Here is a 25450-nt window from a genome sequence, read left to right as displayed (position 1 = left end):
AGGTAGGAAAATCCAAAGGATATGTGCATCACAAGTAAAATTCTACAGATGTGAGACAGAAAAACATTTTAGTAGCCTCTTGTATGAGGAATTGATGAATTCAAGAGATGTTGGATGTGAAGGAGGAAGATGTTGGTGAGTGACAAGATATGAAGAGTAAAGGAGAGGGTCAAGCATAGGACAAATGCAGTGAACTTTAACGGTTCTGTGGATTGTGGAATTCTCAGTAGTGACGGAGACATCGGGAATTGGGGAATAGCAATATTCAATTGACATTTAAAACTGTTGGAGGGTCCAAGCAGATGTTGTGGTGTCTTGAAATCCCTTAATAGTCAATGATTTGCATAATTGCATACTCACTGTATGAGTATGAAACGTTTGATTCTCTGGTATTTTGCGTCTTGAGTTCCAAATTGTTTATGAACAGTAGATTTTTTTTTTATGGTATTCCAGAATGGACTCATATTATTGTATTGGTGAGATAATACTTACAGATGCAGTTAGTTGGTTTTTTTTAGATTTTGATTTTCAATAAAAAACATTTGGAAATAAGGCAAATATAAGTATTTAAAAACAGAAATGTAAGCTGCAGAACAGCGCAATTTATGTATAAATAATGACATTTCATGTTCTCTGTAATTTTTGCATATAAAACCATGATCACCCCTCAAATTGTTATGGGGTAGAGTAATTATGGGTATTACTCTACCACATAACAATTTGAGGGATGCTCAGGGTTTCATAGTTAAACATGCAAAAATAACAACGAACCTGTTTAAAAGCTAAAAACCAGAGTGTTTAAACACCCAGAAAACTGTATATGGTATTATATTTACCTTTAATAATTATCAAAAAAATATATTGTGTGTATATATAATATATATATATATAATTTATTTTTTTCTATGATCAAACAAAAATTACCAATGTTCTGAATAAATAGTAATACATCTCTACAATAATATAAAAAATACAAAAAGTGCCCTGTATAAAAACATATCAACGTATTGGCTATTGCAGTATAGTATAGCCTGTTAAAAAATTTGCGTTGGATATACAGTACGTATTATGCTGAAATCAAAAAGAACACATGCCTGTAAAGAGTAAATGTGCCAATAAACTAATGGTTCAGATGGGGATCAGGGCTTAGTGTTACCATTACTAAAACTCCACAGGGAACCTTCTGGTACCATTCACGTTCAGAGCTCTTACCACTCCTTCAGACAGGATGGAGACAGCCCTGGAACTATTACAAATATAATTTTCTTCAAACCGGTAACCGGTGCATATGGGGAGCTCTTGATTCAGTCTGTTAGCATAATAGCATTCCCAGCAATCACGAAATCCAGCATACATGAAGCTGCAGATATCCCGTTACTCAGTAGCACATTACAGCCTAAAGACGACCAGGAACCGAGTTCTGATAAAACTGCCGATAAATGTCAGAATGTTCACAAACAGTGAACTCCAAGTGTTATCAAATCGGGCAGTGAGTTTAGTTTAAAGCGTAATGTTTTTTAGCCACTAGCCTAACTTTTAATATTTAGAGAGTAAAATATCCCTGTAAACAACCTACCGTATGCATATCTGTTTACATGTCCTACAGCAACTGTGCAATTCTTTAAACCATCATCAGCCACTTGCCCTTCTAACATCTTTTATTCCTACCATGTTTTGAGCCACATTTGTAGAAAAGAAGCAGTTTCTTCACTGAATGGAATTCAGGATCTTAAAAGTGTATTGTTGTGTATATGTTAGCATTTTCCATCTGTGTTTAAAAACAGGTTATAACTATTAGTTAGATTGAATGTATGGTGTAAGTATATGTAAAAGATAAAGGAAATCAGAATGTTCCTATATTTATCAACAGTGGGGGACTAGTAGCCTTTATGTCCCCCACAATGAACTTTCTCTGCTGGATGGGGAAACCTTTTTATTTTTTTCCAGGAGTGCTTATATTTATAGATATTTCCACTTAGAGGTAGAGGTGCACTCACTTTTGTTCCCAAGGTTTAGATATTAATGGCTGTGTGTTGAGTTATTTTGAGGGGACAGCCAATTTACACTGTTATACAGGCTGTACACTCACTACTTTACATTGTAGCAGAGTGTAATTTCTTCATAATATTAACAAAAATGTGATGGGTGTACTCACTTTTGTGAGATACTGTGTGTGTGTGTGTGTGTGTGTGTATATATATTTCTATTGTAGTGCTAAATGTTGTAGTTCAATAAAGTTGTAGTCGAATACATATGGCACCGGCTTACTGATTGGAGTCAAAAGGTTGTAGTTAATGTTGCATATTCAGAGTAAGGTCATGTTACTAGTGGGATGTCTCGGGGATCAGTGTGGTGCCTATTCTTCAATATTAGCGGTATTACAAAAGTTCTCAAATACGGAGGCCTTCAACATAGTGGCCATTCATGATGGAACAACCCAAATGGCTTATGAGTTAAATAAATCAGAAGGATAGTGAATAATACTGTAAAAAATGTAAACTAGGGTATATAAACCTAAAGAAAAAATGTATTAGGTGTGTTGTGATTGACAACATAGCAGTGGAGTTTTTTTTAGTAATTTCTTAAGGGTAGGCAACAAAGTGGAGGGAAATGCAATCAGGGTGCTGTGTTGTATAGCTAGGGGCATTAGTAGCATAAAGAGATCTTTACAGACTTCTGGTCAGATCTTACCGTATGCAGTTGTAGAGTCTCCCATCTTCAGGAGGCTATAGAACACAAGTGAATAGTTTGCAGAATAAAATTTATCGAGAAAGGCTTAGTGAAGAGGAAAGAAGAAGGAGAGGAATGAAATAGAAACACAAATACATAAAGGTATTATTTCCAATGAGAAGCTTAGATGTAATGTTAGGAGGTTTTAACAGAGAGTGTAAAAGAAAAATGGAACATCCTCCCAGCAGATTGGTAGAGGTTATTACAATGAGTGGATTTAAACATGCTTGGGGTAGGCATAAGGTTATCCTAAATATAAAGAAGACCATGGAGTGATTAAGGTCTGACAGTGGGAAAATGAACATACCGTATTGTCGGAAATCTAACATCAAATTCCATGTTTGTGGTTTTTTTTCCTGCGTTTAATAAATAGGCTTAAAGCTTTCTTGCTATTGCAAGAAATACGTCTCTTGAGAGATATGTAACAAGCAAAGAAAAGGAAAAAGTTTCTAAGGCAGAAGGTTAAAGGCCAACACTTGTAACCATTCTTAAAACAGTTCATAGCTGCATGTGTCATAAAATGCATGGCATGAAAGTGTTTGCAATATAACTTATATTTATGAAAACGCCAAATGACCTTTTAGTTACTTTAACAATGACATTTCCCTTTTTGTGTGTCTGTTATGTATGTCATTCATACATTTTAACACTTATGCCCTACAAGAACGCACACAAACTTGTTGTTAATGTAAAAAAGCCAACCCAAATTCGTGAATGCAGCAACTATCTTTTCAAATAGTTTTACGTTTGCTGTGAGCGTTTCTAAAAATGAATTTGATCTATTAACAAGAACAGGAGTCAAATTGTATGTCCAAACTAAATGTATGAGTCTTCGACATTACTAATAGTGCTGTTTATGAAATAAAATTTAAAAATAATAGAATTTAAAAATTCTATTAGTAGATGAATTATGTGGCACCTAAGTTTGTGTGTGTGTGTAAACGTGTATATATACAGTTATGGTCAGTATTATTGGCCCTTTTGAATATTTTGTACATCATATACAATATCTTTCAAAATAATTGGATATTATGTAGTTTGTATTAGAATATCCTAATGTAGTGCCCAAATGTATTCAACAATAGATGCCCTTTTTAACTGGCATGCATTGATTTCACAGAATAAACCCTTCCCTAATATTTGGTTGCGCAATAACAGCCTCCAACTGTTTCTTGTCGCAGTCTATAAGCTTCTTTCCATTGTTGGCTGGTGGTTCCCCAATCGTCAATTGCATTTTGCATAAGCTCTTGAATGTTTGATGGATTCCTTTTCCCAAATGAAAATTTCAGCTCTTTCCAATGGGTTTCAATCGCATTAAAATCAGGATATTTTTGAGCGTGTGCTTTGGATCATTGTCCTACTGTGACGGATCGTCCTGTGCCCCAGACTAGACACATCCGCCCGTCAGCTCCTTCCCTCTCCCAGTAAGCGGACACTCTGTGGCTGTCCGAAGAAAGCAGTCACAGACCAGCACTTCCCTCAATCATGAGACAGGACTTCATGCTTAGAGGTTAAAACAGAACTCTCTTTATTACAAACACACAGAACTTATATACAATCTCAATGCAATGTGCACTGAACCCAATCCCCAATCCCATCAGCCACATCCCATCACAAATCCCATCAATATACAGGGGATGTATCAGGTGAGGAGATTAAGGGATACAATCCCATCTGGGCAGACAGGGCTGTGCTGGCTGATTAAGAGCCCCAGCCAAGTTACAAGATTGTCTCTTTGAAGGCCGGAGCTGCAGCCACATTCAAACAGGGTACAAATAAATATAATAATGATAATAACAGTGAAGATCAGACATGGTTCTTCACACCTACTAAAGGACCCATGATCTTTGACCTTTTCTGACACCAGGTAGCACATTAAGCTGTATAATGTGGTAATACTTGGATAATGCCTGGATTCATGATTCCCTTAATGCATTGAAGGTCCTCTACTACCAGCAAAGCAGCCCTACGACTGATCATCCACTATATTTAGTTGGTGCCGATTTTCTTATAAGCAAAGTACTTTGGTTTCATATGTCCGTATAACGTTTCTCCATAATGATCGGGGTTTCACTAGGCAGTCAAAGATCAGTCGTGCCTTTTTATATTTTGCTTTCGGCAGTGGGGTCCTTCTTAGTTTAGTGTATGGCATATGGTACAGGTCAGCTGTAACGTGTGTGGATGTCTTATGTGGTGTTTTTTCCACAGTTTGCACCAGCCATCTCTGATCAATTTTGCTCTTGCCACCACGTCCAAGGAGGTTCTTGACAGTTCCATGAGCAGCAAACTTAATAACGCCGTGAACTGTTGAAACATTAAATCCAAGGTCTTTGAAGATGACCTTGTGAATCACCCAAAAATGATTTTTAATTCTTAGGGTTGTGATAATATCATTTCTGATGTTCTCAGACATCTCTCTTGTACTCATTCTGAAAAAAAGGAACAGAGAATAAAGGTGTTGTTCTTCAGCATTAAAGCCATCATTGAATAATTGATTAACCAATCATTGATTGGTTAATTCAAGCCATGTGAGCACTGACATTTTATCATAGGTGAGCCTAATTTCACAGCAATGACATTCCAGTTCTTTTCAAACGGATTTTAATTCAAGAGGATTGCCATCTAGTTTCCTTTTTATACATTTTCTACCATTTCGTTTTTTCTTTATCCAATTCCGTAAGAAAAACATATGAGTATATATAGACCAAAGTTATTTTTTTTCAGGAGTTATTGTTCATAATGTACAAAATATTCAAGAGTGCCAATAATGTTGACCATAACTCCATGTATGTATATATATACAATTCACATAGGAATTTACTTTGACTTTAAAGAGCTTTAATTAAAACGGGGAAGGTTTTAATTAGATTTTCTGCTGCTGCCTGTGTTTTTCCACCTTCGAGCAGAGCCTTTAGAAAAAGGATAGGCAGCATGCCAGGTATAGCGTTAGAAGTATTTGCTTCCAGCAGGTAAATACATTTCTATAGTGGCTTTTGCTTTGACTCTGTACAAGGAGCGATGTAAGGTAAATTTTTAAATTATTTGTCACAATTCATATTAAATCTTAAGACCGATTATGACAAGTTACAGTCTGCAAGGCAAGACGGCACTTTTAAGATTTTATTTTTGCTGACACCCTATGGAACTATACCTTATAAGAAAGGCATGGTGCCTGGAGAGAGAAACTGCATGAAAACAAGAGATTGTGTTATTTTGTCTGGTGTTGTTTGAAGTATGCAATTTCACTTGAAAACAGAGCTGTTGGGAAAAGTAAAGGAAGTCTTTGGAGACTATCCCTGGGGCTTCACCTGTAATATGTATACTTCATAGTGTTCACAATTCTTCGCTATATAAAGTCTGCATCCAGGTAGAATTTAGACCCACCTGCTTTATGATCCATTCTCATTTCCCTCTCATTAGACATCTGCTCCAAAAGAGACTATGTCAGGGGTGTCCAACCTGCGGCCCTCCAGCTGCTGCAGGACTACATCATATGGCATGCTTAACATGCCTTTGGGCATGTTAAAGCTATCACTGTTTTCAATAAACATACTGTTTAGAGCCGTTAAGAACGTAGCATGGGTTTTATGTGTTTCAAATAAATGGTAGAAAAAACAGCAAAAAGGACTATGTTAGCCATGGAGGTCTCCAAACGTGGCAGTATGCAGCAGCATAAATATTTCCAGAAGCAACATGTGTTTGATTCTCGTGTTTGGGGAGACGGGCATGAGGAATTCATGTATGTGCATATCTATATGAAAGATCTGTTTAAGATAAATGAACAAAGGTACCTCGGTGGTATTTAAATTTAAACAAAAAAATCTTCTGTAAGTACAAAAAATGCTTGAGACAAATTCTCTTTAAATTCTGCCCTTGGCCAGGCAACCAAAGTTCATTTTATTTTATTCATTTCAATTATTACGGTTTTGGAATGTTCAAATGCTTTAGTTCTGTAGTTATTAATGCAAATGAACTTACTCATTAGAAAGTGATTGCCGGATTCCAAGCAGCCTCTGGCTGGCTGTTATTTCAAAACCATTATTGGATATATTTATTATTTATTTTTTACATATTCCTCACAGCACAATCATCCACATTATTGACTTTTGATTCAGTAGTTTTTAAAATTATTTTCTTATTGATTTTTAGCTGGCTATAACTGTTTCTGTATTGGATTTTCTAAGCTTAGTTAGAGGCAATGTGTCAATAATTATTCTGGTTTAAAATCATTGGACGTTGTGTAAAAAAGACAGAAATGTTGCCTTATTTGCAGTGTATTCAATGTATTCATTCTGTACTTAAAACCGAACCATCTGTACTAGTACGCGACATTAAGAGAACGTTAATTATCTCTATCGGTGTCCTGAGATATGACTCACAGCTGATTCATTCACTCACTCACTCATCCTCACAAGGGCATCAGCCATAAACATAGAAAGCCCGTTTTTTTTGCTTGTTTGTTTTTTAACAAATGTGTAGTCTCCCTGAATTCCTGAATATTGATTTGCTTATAAGAAAAACGCAGAACTTAGCAACAGATAAGAATCATTTGTCTCAAAGATTTATGTGGTTCTTAATCACGCCATTTCCAGGGTAATATGCGTATCCTAAGCAATTCTAAACTGCTTAACTGTGTATCCTTTTATACATAAAACATTTATGTTTATATATAATGAATATTTTTTGAATAATACTTTTTTTTATGTGTTTACATTGACTTTTGTAGTCTATATAACAAAATAAACATTAAGGAATCGGTTAGAAGTAAGTTAACAGAAAGGTATTTGGGCAAAATCATGTGAATGTTTCCAGAGAGCTTTATAAGTTATTTATGACACTACCCCTTTAGGTGTCAGTTAAGAGAATAATTTTTCCAAGAGTTTAAAGATAAGTGGGGTGAACTTTCCAGAAGGAATGTAGTTTTATATAGTGAGATATTCAAAACAACTTGGTCTACACATGTACAGAAGTCTAACAGGTATGGGCGGACTAATGATAGGAGCCAGATTGTTGTTTTCTATCATATCGGTCTTAAAATATATTTTAGGAAGACTGTAGAAGACACTCGAGTATTCACGTACTTATTTCTGCTGCTTGAATTTGGGAATATTGTTACCAATATTCTTGAAGTTCATGTTACTGAAATGTAATTTTTTAATTATCTTTGGTGTCCTGTGTATCTATATGATTAGATTATTACCAATTTATTATATTTAAAATTATAGTTGTTCCAAGTATAATAATTTGTATTAAGCTAGGAATTTAGCAAATACCGCATTCCTAATTTTCCTTCCAGTTTTCTTTTCTTTCTGTTCAGCAGAACAGCCGATTTCGTGTTAAATTGGGAACAATGAGGCAAATAGCATTTTTGACAGTATTGTGATGAGGATTAAGCGTTATAAAATTAACTGCGGTGGAGATGGGAAATTACATTTTTCTATGGTTTGTGTTTGCAAAACATATAAAAACTGGCTCTTTATAAAGGTTTCAGAAGAAAACAAACCAGTGACTATGCTCAGAAGGGGTGCATCTATAAAACTTACACTTTACAAATATATTAATATGGAGCACAATTTGTGAGCTTGTATATTAGTACATTCTCATAGTTTTTTTTGTTTGTTTAGTTTACATTTATAATGCAACTAAAATAGTGTACTGCAATAATTGTGATACAACACGGAAAAGCTTTCCTTCCTGGTCATAGGGTTTTAGCAAAGGAAATCGAGATCTGTGCCCCCCCCCCACACTTGGATCCCTATTAATAATTTGGTCGCTCATTAGCAGAGTAACTTCACATGCTCAGCCCTTTACACGGTGCAAGAATGTGAGGGATCAAACAAAAATCACAGCCGCCTCGGATCTCTGCTCCCTTAAAGGATGTACCATGTGGTCCACCTCGGCACTTTCACTGTGCCTGCCAAGGCCTAATGTGGATCTGTCGTTCAATGAAATAGGAATCGGTTATTCTGCATGGAAGCTGCTTTATTTTCATTGGGTGCCATCTGCGTCAGTAGCTTTCTTGTTTTGTATGGATTATGTAGAAACTATTTGATTGACTAAAAACAACTGTAACACTTATCAATGCTCAGTGAAATGGTGCACCCCACATAGACTTATAAAACGGCAACAAAAAACACTGTCCACGTAACCTTCGATTCTGAAGACGTTTAATAAGGAAAAGCTAAGCTTCATCTTAGTACCGACTCCACAACAGCTAAAGAGTTACCAGTTGGCTGCTCCTTGGTGTTATAGACAATCTGTCCTTTTCCCTTTTCCTGCGGCATTAGAAACCCTTGTTTGGCGTATACCATGGGAACAACCATTTAACTTCTTGCTAAATAATCATATCTGTAATTTGTGCAGATTTCGATCATTGTAGGGCAACAGTATTTAAGTTCTGGTCAGCAAAATGTATATGTGTCCTGGAAAGCTTGTGATCTTCCTACGTTGAAGGTCCCCATTGTGTGCCACCACTTTGCAGCTTCTACTTTCAGAGGATTCTGCTGCCAGGGTACTCCAGCTGTGTATGTGTGTATATATGGGTGTGCGTATGTATAGATGTGTATATAATGTAAAGATATAAATGTATTCTAACACTAATATAGATTCATACATGTAAAGTTAAGAAGGGAACATGTACTTGAGCAATGATCTTCATAGTGAATAATGACTTATTCACAATTTTGTATGAATCTTTTGTCAAAAAGTGAATCGTGTCTTCCTATCAATTTCATCCTTTATTAGCTTTATTATTGCCATCCAAGAAAATCTATCCAGACAGAAGGTATCTCATTCCCCTGATTCATTATCCATCCCCGACTTCATTAAGAACCTTGCGATGCTCACCTGTAGTACTTATTCACGTTTGCACAGTCTCTGTGCTCAGAATGTTGTAAATACCTAGAATATGTAATATGCAGTTTATTTAACTATTAACACAATTTATTTCAACAGCAGTGACTGGAAATATATAATGCAAGACATTAGGAGTCAATCGCACACGGTTTTATATGTTACAAACAGAGAGACTCTTTATGGACACCGCCACTTAATTTTAGCATTTCTCTTTTATTGATTTAACAATGCTGTATGACTTTTAAGATAAAGGAAGAAAGGTCATAGTCAAGCCACTTGGGTAAGATATTATTTTATTTGGCCTTTTTACCTTTTCCAATACTGACAGTACACACAAACGTATGTTAATTTACACTTAACTGCCAAGAGGATAGCATTAAACACAATAAAAAATAAATCTGTCCTCTGTAGTCCTTCCACTCCACAAAATTAATAACGAGAAGCTCCTCAGTGTTTGTAATCAAAACAGCAGAAAAAAAAGGAGCAGAGTTGGAAACGGTAACAGCTTTTATGGAACGAAGAGGCCAACAGCCGCCAGCGTAGCTGATGAACCATGTTTATGGAAGAGCTATTTCATTGTTTTATTTTTGTATGTTGATAGGGCCACCTGCTGGATGGATTTAAACTTTGCCTCCCTAATAATTTATAATTCAAAACTAACCATAGAAAAATGGGTGTTGATAAGTTTGTCCTAAGGAAGATGGAAAACTTAAATAGGTATGCCATCTGGTTCAAGAAAAATTAAGACTTATGCATCTTCATCACCAGATTAAGGACATTACTAGTGTATCTACATACCTTGATGCATTCTGATGGTCTAATTCTCAAAGCTGGATTGCCATCTGAAAATAACATGAATAATTATAGGAGCATTAAAATCCAATGCGATTATTTACCTTTATTGTCTTATTAAATGCACTGAATGGAATCCGATAGAACAGCCAACAGATGTAATTACAATACTGTCATTTTAAAATTAATTTTAGATTACTTTAAATCTTTAGTATGTCCTAATATGCAGGGTCACATTCAACAAACATTTTCAAATCGTATTGTTCTATTGAAAAGTAAACTATAGAAAAATATCTGTTTCAATATCTATCATGTGCATCTGTAAAAGTGAAAAGTAAAGTTTTCAGCAGCATCTTTTAGACTACATGCCTGAAAGAACTTCCAAAAGGTCTATGGCTGCTTCTTTACGCAGAAGTTAGTAGGGACGTTTTTGATTGTGAATTGTATGTTAAAAGATTATCGCATGCAATAGAAAGTATGTCAGGTTATGCTTTACTATGAGACTGGATACCATTTGCATTAATATAATAACAGATGGAATGTGAGAAGATACCGCTGAAGGTCAGGTCCTGTGTTGATCATAGTTTCCTTGTCACTGCATCTTTGGAAATGTTAAGGTACGAGTATCCCAAGGAGACTCCATTTCTCACTACCACAATTTTCTATAGCATAGTAGAAAAGGAAAACATATTAAACACCTCAGGGGTTGCTTTTCCTCTTATTCTGTCTGTTTTGCTTCACATTAAACTTTTATACCCAGTCTCTCTGTCAAACGTACGGTTTAAATATTCTATAGTGTAACATAAGTCTTACTGATGCTTCCCACTGTTGTGTACTTTTTGCTTCCTCAGCCTTTTCATATCAAGACAGGAACTCCCTGTTGCACCATCTATGTTAGAGTGATACCATTAAGTTACTATGTGATGTGGAGTTTGAAGCTGTGAAAATATGTTCCCCTTAATTAGGTTCCACATACAGACTCCCTAGAAATAGCAGTGTTGTGTTTAGCTAAACTTACATGAAATTTGCTACCGTTTTATTGATTCGGGAGCTGCACTGTTTTTTTCCCCTCCTCTCTGATTGAATCCACTGTGAGGCATGTTAACATTAAGTCATGAATTTACTAGCCTTTTTATAATGAAATGTCTTGATAATGAACCCTTCTAGGGTTCTAAAGAATAATACACAGTATATATTTTTTATTTTTTTGGCAAGCAAACATTTTTCTTCGTCTTAATATTACTAGGTACTGGCTCATAAAAACAACAAATATTCCGTAAGGGAATATGTTATGACCTGTATAAATCTTTGCAGTGTATATATTATTGTATTTTGGTGTTTGTGTTTCTTATTGTGTTTTATTATTATTATTTATTTCACAAACTACTCAGTTGCAAGAATACCAATTTTATTTTGTGTGTTCGGGCACAATAGCTAGTGTTGAGAGAAAAAGAAATCCCTCTTCCCTTTCCAATTTTCTATCTTTACTTTTCTGTTCTCTCTCTCTCTCTCTCTCTCTCTCTCTTTCTTTTCTCTTTCTGCCCTCTTCTCCCTCTCCTCCTCTCTTCCCTCTCTGCTTCATCCCCTCCTTCTACTTCTTCTCATTTTCCCATGTTTCTGTCTAGTTCTTTTCTGTCAATGTTTTCTACATATGAATTAAAGACACTTAATTTTTCACAAAATCCTTTGTTTCCATTTTTGAAAAAGAAGATTTAAGTGTAAAGAAAATGTAATGTGAAATTGAGCACTTTTATAGTGGACTTCTTAAAGACGAACAACATTAATAGCTGTGGCATTTTAATTTATATTTAATTGATATTGTAACCCAGGGGTCAGCAAGGTGTCCATCACTGACCCAAAATGAAGTGAATTCATACAGACCTTTAGTCCGGTGTTCTCTCGCGCACTTCTTCAGTCCTTAACTGCGGGATATTACTTACATACCCCCACTCCCAGCATGGGCATGTAAGTACCCGCTACAATCCCTCTACAGGACCACCAGGGGTTTACTCAGTAGTGAGAAAGAGAGGGGGAAGGAGGGAAAATATTCAGAGCAAAGGATGGCAACAGAGAAAAAAGGGTGAAGAGGTTGAGAAAAAAGGAACTGAGAGCGGGAGAGAAAAGGAACACAGTGAGAAAGAAGACAGCCAGTAAGGGAGAAAAAGAGTGTGCGTTTAGGGCAAGCTTGTCTGTGTAAGGGCAAATAAGCATCTGTCTATAAGTGCAAGTGTATACAACACATTTTAACCTAGAGCACTATATAGTTTTGTAAATTAAAAAATATATATTACAGTACCTTAAAAAAATGCCCACCATGAAGTATGTCACTGCCTATGCCTCTTGTAACCTTATTTTCCTCTTTAGTGTACATGCAATTTACTTTTTTCATATGACTTACAGGTAAAAAATGTATTTAACATGACGGCTAAGGAGGGAAGAAAGAAAACTGTGAGCGCCTTGGTAGTTGTCGGCAATGGAAATGGAGTGGCAGGTAAGTGATCTCAGATTTTATTATGGCTCCTAAAATTTACCTAGGGGTAGAATCTTAACCAACTCCTAACAAAGTGATATTTCTTTAAAGGGGTAGTTTAAACAATGCATTCCTCAATTTAAAGAAACTTTTTCTTTTAAGAAGCTTCAGCACACTGCCCGTTGTCCTGTTTTTTTCGCCACTGGTTGGCAGGAAAGCATCCCAGTGACATCAGTGTATTTTGTGTATGCTCACAGAGGGTGCTGTTAGACCACTCTGAACTAGAGCCCTGCGCGGGTCTACTTTTTTAATCCCGCCCGCTCCCGCAATGTTGGTGTTCCGCTCCCGCCACATTTGTGGCCAATCCCGCCCGCTCCCGCCACATTTGTGGCCAGTCAAGCCCACCTCCTTACCTGAACTGCAGATTTCCTGCGCAGTCCCTTAAGGCTGCCCTCGAGTTTCTCCCTCACAGCGTCTCTTTTCTTGCTCCACCCAGGAACAAGGCGGAGTCACGGGAAGTGGCGTCACATTACGTGACTCCATTTTGTTCCTGGGCGGAGCAAGAGAGGAGACACTGTAAGGGAGCAGCGAGAAGGCAGCCTTGCATTGGCAGGCGGGACCCGCCAAAAGACTTGCGGGCGGTCAGGCACTTTACCTGCGGGTCCCGCCTCCCAATGCAGTCCTCTACTCTGAAGCACAAGCCAGAACTTTAGTTGGCTGGAATTATGTAAGGCGCAAGTAGGTGCAGGCAGCATGGCAAAACACAAAACTCCTGCAAGCTAAGGTCTGGTGGGGGGGGGGCATAGGGGTGTCCTCCAGAATCCCTCCATGCATTTGTAAGAGAGGAGAAAATACAAATTTAAGGGACCACTCAGCTTCCATTTTACTGCATGCATTTAGTTAATGGAGTTCTACCAATCAGACTTCTATCAAATGTAAATCCTACCTTGGATGCCTCTACTAAATCCAGGAAACAGTGGTATGTATATGATGCTCAGTGGCACTGCCATTGAAGTCACTGAAGCAGCAGCCAATCACATTTATGCTTTCAAAACATCAGTATTCAAAAAGCATACTTGTGGTTGGTTGCTGTAAAAAGTGTTACGCAGGCATACAGAAGTATTTATTTAGTAATGGTGCCAGTTCTTGAAACAAAAATGAAAGGTGTCTTAGTCACATTCATGAAATGGGACATTGATTTTACTTCTGATAGAGGGAAGGGAACACAGATTTACCTTAACAGTTTAAGGTTTGCATGCTTAAAACTAGGGCTGAAACAACTAATCGATAATGAAAATCGTTGTCAACGATTTTCATTATCGATTAATCGAATCGATTTTTATCGATTTATAAAAATTATAATCCGACCTCAAACAGAGATCGGATTATAACACTAGAATCCAGATCCCCCGCAACGCTGCAGGGGACCTGGATTCCCCTCACTGTCGGCCGGTCTCTCACTTCTGTCTCTCTCCCACTCCCATACACCCCTCTGGCTCCTCCCCCCTCCCATACATCACTCTGCCTCTCTACCCGGCTCCGTTACTGACTTCATAGAAGCCTCAGCGTAAGTGAAGGGCAGTATCGGAGGCTGTCTGTGCGCATCGTACAGACCCCCACCGGCTGACAGAGGATCATCCTCTCTGTCAGCCGGTGGGGGTCTGCATCGCACAGACAGCCTCCGTTACTCACCTTCACTTACGTTGAGGCTTCTATGAAGCTGCAGTGAAAGTTCCTGTCAGTAACGGAGCCGGGTAGAGAGGCAGAGCGGTGTATGGGAGGGGGGAGGAGTCAGAGGGGTGTATGGGAGCCACCCTCCCATACACCACTCTGGCTCCTCCCCCTCCCATACGGCACTCTGCCTCTCTACCCGGCTCCCTGGTGTCTTGTGAACCTCCGTGGCTGACAGGAGGCAGAGTGGAGTATGGGAGGGGGAGGAGCCAGAGTGATGTATTGGAGGGGGAGGGGCCAGAGTGGAGTATGGGAGGGGCAAAGTGATGTATGGGAGGGGGAGGAGGCAGAGTGGTGTATGGGAGGGGGAGGGGCCAGAGTGGTGTATGGGAGGGGGAGGAGCCAGAGTGGTGTATGGGAGGGGGAGGAGCCAGAGTGGTGTATGGGTGAGTTATAGTGGTGTATGGGGGGGTATTATGAATTTCAGGGCATATAGGGGGTATAAGGCATATCAATATTAGGCATATCAGGGGGGTATAAAACATATCTGGGGTAAAAGGTATATCAGGGGGCTCAGTTGCATATCACTGGCATATAAGGGGTATAAGGCATATATGGGGGAAGAGTGGCAAGCTGGGGGTCAGATGTGCATAACCGGAGACAGTTTGGTAAATAAAAAAAATTTAAACAAGGCTTTTTTCTCATAGTTTTTATTAAATATGAAAAATAGTTAACATATGAATTCATATTTACTAATAACTTTGTATTTAAACCTAGTTTGAGAAACACTGTGTTTGGGTTCTTGTAGCTTTTATTATTATGTCAGTAAAATAAGGAGGTGAATAGAGAGAGTGAGGCCATTGCAATAAAGAGATGAAAGTGTAAATTGTACGTTTTTTATTACATTATTTTAAATTGAAGAAAAAAAATAAAAAATTATCCGATTAATCGAAAAAATAATCGGCCAACTAATCAATTATTAAAATAATCGTTAGTTGCAGCCCTACTTAAAACAGCGATTTATTCTTTGGAATCCTGTTCATTTTAATGATGGTTTCAAGCTATCCACACGTTCGTTGGCAGCAGCGTGTAATTTAGGTCACCATCATGCTATTTCACCCATGAGTGAGTTCTTGGGCATTTTACCAACAGAATGATGAATAGGATTTGTGATTTGAAGGTTTTAACATAGAAATCAAAATGTCTTTAAAAAAAAATGGTGGTAGTTTCCTCACTTCTGTATAGAAGTATTGCAGACCTTTATACCTGTCTGTGTATGAATGCTTTTAACATATAGTTGGCAGGAGAGATATACAGAGCCATCCGAACTATTTTTGGTGCTGAAACTTGGCCTGTGTTAAAGTGAAGTCAGTGACATGAAACAGCAATGGTCCTACATCTTCAGTAAATAAACCCCATTGAGTGCCACTGCGTAACAGATGTAAAGAAACAAGGATAAGGTTTGGTCATTAGACCTTACGAACTAAAGTAAATAAGTTATTTCGCTAATAGATTGTTTTCATCTAGCTGTCAAATGTTGGCTGATAATAGATCCTCTCTCTAAATAACACTGCACACATCACCCCTATCTGTTTATGCGTGACAGCATCACTGCCTGGTATTGAGGACATGGTACGGTTAAACTATTGTGCATGTGCTTATTTCAGTTTTAGTAAAGGGAATGTCTGTGAACTTGGTGGTTTAATGTCATGCACACCGACAGCTTAATGGAAACACAGTTTAATGTATGTTCCTGACTCTACGTTACGGAAATGGCACTCAAATAACACAAAATGATATATTTGATCTGCATACAAAATCTGTTCCGATTTGCAGTTAGCATGCAAATTGTTCTAATGCTCGTTTTAGTCGTTATGTCCCATTGACATTTATGAACACCTTTTCAAGGTTATAGATAAGAAATAGAGAGAAAACTGTTCTCAAAATTAAAGGAACCGCCTAGTTATTGGAGATAGAAATTAAATGTCTCTCTCATTTAATACCTCTCCCGTCTACTTCAAACCAGGAATTATTAATATGCAAACTTCTTGGACATGCCCAATTCCAATTAATTCCTATTAAAGTTACTAAAATGGACATTTGCATGTATATTAGCAAAACTATTCAGATACAATATATATGATTGGCTGCAACTATTTTCATTGATTTCAAAGGGAGCTCAGCTCCCATTGACTAGAATGGGGGTTCTACTGAGCATGTACAAGAAGCATACCTTGGTACACACCCTGCTTTCAGTAGAGGCAGCTGGGGGAGGAGTTAAATGTGACGAAACTCCAGTAACTAAATACCTGCACCTATTTGCATGCAGTAGAACGCACTAGAGCCCACGCAATATGGATTCCATAAATGCATTTAACATTAAAACAGGGGTGTGTGCTCATTTGAGTTTTAACTCGACAAATTCAAAAATTTATGTGATTACTCAAATTTGCTAAAACATATCTAAAAATATCCAAATCCAACAAATCTGCATTTTATTTAGACCAACGGTTAATCACATTTGTGACACAAAGGGTGTGTGATGCTGTCTAGTAATTACCTTTAAAATAATGTGTATTTCTCTGACTACTGTCCTCTTTTTGGGATGTAGCAATGTTTCAAGCCTGTTTTATAGTCACTAATAAAAAATTACACTTTTACCGAAATAGCTGAGATCTATTTTGTCTTGAGGGATTTTTTCCTTCCCAGAGCTTAGTCCATAATAGGGTGGTTACTTAACTTATATCACCAAAGTAAAAAAAAAAATTTGTGTCATGATCATTCTTCTCTTAGAAGAAAAAAAAACTTAATGAAACTAGGTAAAGACTTTTTTCAGTGGGATGATGTAATAACTAATAGGCATATACTGCTGTGCTTGATGTCCAACACACACACAAGAAATAATTATCAGATCATATATTCCTTGCAAAAAGTAATAAACATTATGTATTCGTTTATTACAAAATTAAATCATCTGCAACATTCCTTAAATCCATCATGTTTTACAGATGTTAGTGTTTTATTTTTCTTACCCTTCAGCCATCATATTCACTTTGATGCTTATGATAGCCGAGTGTCGCCTTCAAAATGACATCTTTTTTTTTCTTTTCTTGTTTTTTGTGAGTTTTTTTGTGTGCAAAAGCTATTTACATTGCAAGAGATCTGTTCTCCTACTAAGTAATCCTCATGTGCAAATACTCACTGCCAGCCAGCCCCAACTCTGGCTTGTGCAATAGTCCCAGCAGACCTTTGAAGGCTCCGCGCATGCGTGTGTGCAAAGCACTCCTATGGCAATGGGAATGCTTTCTCGCCAGGGATCGGCTGCTTCGAGCCAAATGCGGACAGTAGAGGGGCCTTCCCATAGATGCAAAACACATTTGCTGCCATTCTAGCCCTTTTGCATTGTATTAAGTGTTTGTTTTTGTTACAGGATTTGCGATCGGGAAAGCCTCTGATAGGATGGTGGCTCTCAGAAAGGTATGTAGCATATTTCTGTAGTTCCCTATAGTGAACAGTATTTCTGTGGCTCGCTCCTTAAACGGTTATTACCCTACACACATTCTTCTATAGAAAATATTCCGAGGGAATACAAATTTGGGAATAGATTCAATGGACACATGATTATTAAAGACGCAAAGTTGATACAAGTGGCCCCTGAACCTCACTAATCTAATCATTTAGTAAACAAAATGTCTGGAATTTCCAGCTAGCTGATACTGTAAGCAAAATCCTCACAGGGCATTGATGGAAAGTGTGAAGGACATGGGAACGGGAGGCATAATATGGATAAAAATAAAGAGTGAACGGTCAGAATGTGGGAAAGAGATGGAGATGAAGGAGAAAGGAGCATTTGTTTTCAAGTTCGCATAGAAGGGAAAAGATCAGGGAATGCTGGGAAATAGCATGTAATTCAAACAAAAATCACAGCTCAGAATGAAAAAAGTTTTAAGCAGATCTTTTAGATTTAGCTTTAGGAATGAATAACTGGTTTTATGTATAATTTCGATACTGTGCAAAATGTGTACTTTTTACTACCATACGGTTAGTGGCCTTGATAATGGAAACCTGCAGGATCACCGCACAAGCATATTGCTAAACTGGCGGCTGTCACGTTTCATTATTATGGCTGGTAAATGTATGTGTACATTTTCACTCGTGTTAAAGCACGAGAAATAGTAATATATGATTCTCTTTATACAAAATTGCTAAACAAGACGATCCACTGAATTTGCCAATAACAAATACTGTTATAAGGCTGTCAGGGACGGGTAAAGGCATATTGCCCCCTATTTTTAAGGATAAAGAATGCATATTGAAGTATCCATTAAATAGGAAAAATATGGTACTGACCTAATGGGAAGCTGCAGATCACCGGCACCCTCAATGATCCTGTTTTCACCATGCTTTTGGCCTGGGAACTATCACAGAAGCTCCCCCAAGCCAAGAAGGGGGACTGCAGCATTCCCCATGCATTTGGAAAACAATAATAATAATAATTTAGTGGGGACAGAGCTATCATATTCACTAAGATGACTGGTTGTCCTTATAACTGTGTGTCATATAACTGTTGTGGTTATGCTTATGGACCTAAACAAAATCTAAAATCAGAGCTCTTTACCCATGTGCCTCTTTGAAGCTGGTGCTGGAGTTTGTGTTGCTTTTATCTATATGAGCCGTTTGTTTACAAAGCAACACATTATGACCTGCTATCCCTTTCTTGTCCATTACCCTGTGTAGGCAAAAAACAGAGCGGTACACTATCTGCATTATATGGAAAGATACAAAGACCATACAAGTAAGTGTGACATAAAAGAGAAACATGTAACCAATAATGGTTGTGTACATTACTTCATTATACTTTACTTTTACGGATGAGTTCTGCTTACGTGCATTGACGCTGATTACATTTTAATAATATATTACCTCTCCGACTGTGGAACTTAAAACAAAACCTTAAAGACCTCTTCCAGACAGCAGGATGCGATATAACACTATCACAGATGTATCCATATATCACCATAGAGTGAACAGTGTTGTTAAGATAGTTTGTTATTTCTTAACTTTAGTGGTTGATATTGTACATCACATAGTTAAGTAGGAAGCCTGGCTTCCATAATATTATCATTAAGTCACCTTCACAGCTCATTCTATGAAGTGGATTGAATGCGTCAACCTTGCATTAACTCTTACTCATCCAACATATCTGCTCTTGCTCATTTTTGTTGTGTTTTATCTTCTCCGTAGTACATTACTTTGTGCTCACATAAATCTTTTAGGTTTTCTTCGTTCCCTTCTGCCATTGGAAGAGTGCAGTTAATGTCTAGTATTTGTTATTGGTCACGGAAAATGCAGTGATAATGGACAGCTTTGCCTGGATTTTGTGACATCCAGTAGGATAAAATACCAGATGTAATTTAGTAGAAAAGGCAGAATGTAGTTAAAGGATATGGCTTGAGGAAACATGGTGGTGGCGGAGGGCTTTTGCCGAAACAAATGATGCACCGAGTCCATTACTGTATGCCTATAGCTATGGAGGTCAGAATTTATTGTTGGTGTATACATAGTTTCATATACCCTCACTATATGAATAGACGGTCATCTCCCATACTTCTCAAAGATGACTACTATATACATGATTTTACAGTTCTAACGATACAAACTCCTTCAGGCAGCATCACCAACAAATATCAATGTACAGGGATCGCCGTCGCTAGCGATTTAAACAACTGTACAGTGAGAGAAAGTGACCATGCACTAATCTTTTCATATAAAATAAATGACAAAGGCTGACATCATAGTCATCCTAACAGATTCAGAAATACAGAACAATGAGAGAGATTATTTTACTGTGTGTGTATCTGCCATATGCCAGATAAATCATTGCATCCATTTCTTAAAAATGTCTTCATAACATATTCATTTTCAGTGATGTACTCAAAGCCTGCTTCCCTCAATTGGGACCAGGTGTGTTCAAGTACCTATGGCCTCCCATGGACTTTTTTTGCATTAGGAAATGAAAACTAGAAGTACTAAATTCATTTTGTGGATATGTTTATTAACTGAGACGTTCTAAAATGGTCCAGAACCTCCAGGTGTATTAGATGTTTGTGCAGATTACAGCATTGTGCTGGAATGTTTTAGTAATTTCTGTTCAAGATGTGAGTCTACACGGTAATAGTGCCCATTGTTCCAGCTTTTGTACATTTATGCTGAGGCTTACTGCGTGGTAAAGATGTTCATTTTTGAATAAGCTTCCAAGTACATATTCTTGGTTTTATCTGTCATTTCCAAGGCCCCACATTATTTCATTATGAGGATTACTATGTGGTAAAGTCAGAATAGAGTTATTTCACAAAATGCTATTGTGGATAGTCAGTAAATGCACATTTTTACCTTCTCTTAACGGGAACTCTAATTATGCTAAAATGACATGTTCTGTAGGTTGAACACCCACATATCTTAATTATATTTTGGCATTCGATGTGTGCTTTCAAGATTCAGCTGTGTTTAAGTGGCCGTCTTTTATTCAGGAGCTAGCTTTGGACTGCTGTGTACGTGTGTGATTACTTTTAATTATGTTCATTTCCTTTTTAATCCCTGTAGTATATCATGACATCACAACTACTTTCAAAAGAACATCAATACGGATGAAGAAACAAAACTTTGGTAAGTGTGTTTCCTGCTTAGTGTTGTTGTTAGTTGATGGTAACAACAGAAAGAAAAGGATTTGGTATTACTTATTTCAGCTCGCCAAGTATATAGCAATTTGTGAGTTCTTTAGGTGGTTGTGATAAATTATGAAGAGCCACCACTTAAAAGTTTCTCCTGCAAGAAGGGATGAACTAGCCCAGCAAATATATAGTACATTGTTAATTAATCTAGATTGAGTTCACAACATTTTCGGGAACTAACTTTTCATTGGGACAACTAAATTCATTTTGAAGGAGAAGATCACTGGGTATGAGGTCAGTAAGCTGAAAGTGTCCTGCACATACACTATTGTTTTCAAGAAAAATATTCCAGTGATAAGTTTTTAGGTCCTTCAAAAGCTGGTTAAGACATGTACATCATGTTGTGTTTCTTTCATCCCTGAATTATTTTGAGTTGTAGTCAAAACCAAGTTTCCAAGTCCTGTCCTGTGTATTATCCATCCCTAATGTTATAAAACATTATACAGGGTAGGGGGGGAGTTTTTTGCATGAAACATTTCTGATGATTTTCAGACACAGAGAAACAGTCCATTCAGATACAGCATTGGGCTTTTTCCAGGCCCCTCTTCCTCTCTTGGCTCTGAAAGCTCTTTTGAATTATTGCAGATTTGTAAACTCCTTTCCTACTAGGGTTATTGTATCTGTCAAAAGGCAAGGCACTCTATTTGTTTTGCACACTTTCTTTTGATTTTTTTATCACTTTGATCTGGTTCTTTAGCACAAATTTGCTATCGACCTTGTATATCCCCCCCCCAAAAAAAAGAAATAATATACAAAAAAAAAGAGCATCGAAGTATAGTTTCGTTGATGAAAGATCACTTTTAATAGGACCTTGGCTGATCTTAAGAAAATAGTTTTTTTTAGAACTTTTTGGGTGTTTGATTAGGTTTCATTTTTTCATTATTTGGAAGAAAATTGAAGAACATATTTTTAAAGGTATAAGCCACACTATGGAGCTTTTCTGTCATCTTGAAGTACTTTTATCTAAATGGAATTTTGCAATGAAATAAATGAAATAATGATTATTCTTGTTCTTTAACACTGTAGGTCTTGTAAATGTTTAAAGTTTCTTTAAGGATAAAGGGTCGTCTGGGTATATGAGCATTTAAAGGAGACAGAATGAGCTTTATCTTTCCAAAATGTCCTCCTTTTTGATTATTCTCTATGGCAAAATTCAGATAAAGTGATAAAGTTGAAGCAATGCATTTTTAATGTACACCTAATACTTGGACGCTTGTCAGGTTGTGATTGGCCAGTTATATTATTTTTAACACTCATAGTGTCATTTCACCTTGCCACTTCATTTGAATTATCTTGTTTTCCTTTTCTTTTTCCCATCTTCTGCATAGTGGATGGAAGAATGAAAAAAGTGTCTAAATGGCAAGGCAATTTACACATACACAAGAGAATTGACACGATAAATATATAAATCATGCTTCCTCTCTTTAAAGTGAACATTGATAAGTCCATGGTGAATAGTATACTTTCAAAATCAGTAATAGAATTACTTAGTTATTTACATGAATATGTACAGATCACTGGAGATCAGAAAGTAAGTACTACTTTAGAAAACAAAATAAAATCACATATCTGTAGCAAAAGGATGAGTTTTCTTTGTGCTGACCCTTCATAATACATTGAATAGATGCTAACTGTAGTTTAAGCACACTATTATTGGCTTTGACTATATATAGTGTAATTACCTACAGATTTACAGTTTGTGAATAGACCCTTAAAGAGTGTTGAAGTCTATCATTTGGAAGAACAGCAGGGGAGATGAAATGTGATAGAAACATTAAAATGCGTAAAGAATACTAGCAATGTGAAGCAGGATAGTAAATTTCAAGGAAACCGTTGAACAGGAGATCTTAGATTTAAATGTTTACCTTGATACGTCCTCCGCACCTTGACAACAACTAGAAATATGCAGCCATTTCAGACCCTGACTACAGTCTCTTGGCTCTATTTATTAAGAGTTGTCATTTCAGCTTGTTGACTTCACTATGCACTATGAAGGGTTGACCCCAGTGAGCTGCTGTATAAAGCATAGTTAATCGGAGACATGTCCTTAAGTCTTCGTATCCATTGAATTATGCAAGCGTAGATCTTCTTGTGGAGAAACTTGCCGGAGTTGGCCTTTTTTTTTTATAATGAAGAGTAAGGCGAATAAACCCTTCTGTATCACCAATTCCCTCTCATTGCATGGTTACAGAGAACCATTGGAGCCAAGGTGGAGTAATGTCGTATTTTATAACACCAAATAGCTACTCAGAGCAAAATATGCTGATGTCCCTGGCATCTAAAGTAATTCTGTTCCAGACAAATGGGGGAAAATCTCTTATAGGAGGGCATGCTTTACTGCTCTAATATTCTCTTTCCTTTTGCTGTGTAATTGAAAAACAAACTATAAGTAGCAGAAGGCGTTTTTTGTCGTACCCAAGGAATACATCGATTTTCCCGCTGCATGGAGAGGGAAAGCAATTCCAGCCACATTTTCATCTGAGTGATCTTTAAAAGGCTATTCATCACCATTTCATTTGCTAGATGGCACAAATGTTTAATTTAATTTGCTTGAGTCTGATTTCCCTTCTTTGTAAAACTAATTTTTTTTTTTTTGTGATGCTGCTTGGGAACTCTGTGTTCTTGCCCATGAAACTTTAGTTTAATGCTTGCATAGCTTTCTCAGACATAAAATCGGTGGTTACGTTTGGGTTGCACCATTGATAAACGGAAGGGCCGATGTACTAACACACAAGGTTCTAACCAGAGTCATTTAATTGTATATACTGAGGGGATGATAACTGCTCCACAAGGAAATACGACCACTTGTGTCATTTGCTCTCAGATACCGTTTGCATTTATTTATAATTTAGAACATTTTGCCTGTTGTTTTACTTGATGTGTATATATATATATTAAATGTGTATTTGTAGGTTATGGTCTCCATTGCCACAGGGCCATTATCACCATCTGCAAATTAATTGGAATTCAAGACATGTATGCAAAAGTCTCTGGATCGGTCAATCTGCTTAACCTTACAAGGGCACTCTTCTTAGGATTAGCAAAGCAGGTAGGATTTGAATTTCTCACTATCCATAGTATTCATCATTATTAATGGCATAATCAGGTGTCTGCACGGCGCTTCTCTGTCTCATATCTATGGCTTTCTTTCATACCTTCAATCTTTGCTTATATTTCATATTGCCTCTATAAACCTTTTGTATAACACCTCTCAATTTATTGCTGCTATATAAAAGGTAATGTAAGAACTCTGTACAGCAAGTCATTTTATTTACTCCAAAACAAGTCAAATTTACATAGATACGTATATACTTATCTATCTTGTTCTTGAATAATCCTGAATACTAACAGTATCACTGTCCAACAGCATGTAAAGTGTATTGCCAAGTTGCCATATTATGTTCTGCAGGGCTCCATGAAATGATTTTAATGTTGATGATGTTGAATGGACAACTACTAACTTGCCCTTGTTCCTCATGTAGTGTCAGTGCAGTGCTTTTCTCGGTTTTAAATCCTCAACAGCCTGTTTCAGTTTTGCTTGCAGGACAGTCCTTAAAGTAGCATGCTTAGTATAATTATTGCAAAAGGAAAAAAATGATGACCGTAGATTTTCAAATAGACCTCTAAGGCACTTGTTGTCTATCATGGGTGCCCCCTCATGCTGATTTCTATTTTGTTTAAAACAGGAGACCCATCAAGACCTCGCAGATAAGAAAGGCCTTCATGTGGTAGAGTTTAGAGAAGAGTGTGGCCCCCTGCCTCGGATTGTTGCTTCACCTCGTGGAGCACTTAGGGTTGATCCAGAACCTGAAGGAGAGGTCCCAGATACAAAACTGGACTGGAATGACGTTAAAACCTCACAAGGCATGAAGCGCTCTATTTGGGCAAACGTGAAAAGGGCAACATGGTGATTTATAATTCATGAAAACCCGAAACATGGCGAATAGAAGTACATTCTTTAAATTATGTATGTTTTCATATCCAAAGTCTTTTCAAGATGAATTACTGACTATTTTTATTTTGTGCTACCCCACATGTGCGACGTGCAAGTTATATAACATATGGCGCAATGAAGACAATGTACTTATCATCCAGACAAACCACCTAGAGACTTACGGACATTCAATAATGCTTACGGACATTCAATAATGCTTACGGAAACAGAATATTAAAGAGATTTGTTAAAACCACTGGTTTCCTA

The 25450-nt window shown here is 37.2% G+C and overlaps 1 protein-coding gene across 1 annotated transcript in view; it reads left to right on the top strand.

Moving 5' to 3' along the window:
• The window catches only part of LOC149303349 (small ribosomal subunit protein uS5m-like), a 57019-nt gene extending 31859 nt beyond the window's left edge, over positions 1-25160 (top strand). Inside the window, exons 5-10 of the mRNA XM_089481631.1 lie at positions 12778-12868; positions 17949-17995; positions 19256-19313; positions 21122-21184; positions 24162-24298; positions 24936-25160. Coding sequence (XP_089337757.1) covers positions 12778-12868; positions 17949-17995; positions 19256-19313; positions 21122-21184; positions 24162-24298; positions 24936-25160 — 621 coding nt within the window. The remainder of the gene's footprint in view (positions 1-12777; positions 12869-17948; positions 17996-19255; positions 19314-21121; positions 21185-24161; positions 24299-24935) is intronic.
• Positions 25161-25450: the final 290 nt, after the last annotated feature.

The sequence above is a fragment of the Sceloporus occidentalis genome, unplaced genomic scaffold, assembly GCF_023333645.1.
Source record: "Sceloporus occidentalis isolate IW3139 unplaced genomic scaffold, rSceOcc1.0.p SCAF_15, whole genome shotgun sequence".
NCBI lineage: Eukaryota > Metazoa > Chordata > Lepidosauria > Squamata > Phrynosomatidae > Sceloporus > Sceloporus occidentalis.
This window is presented reverse-complemented; position numbering and strand designations above follow the sequence as displayed.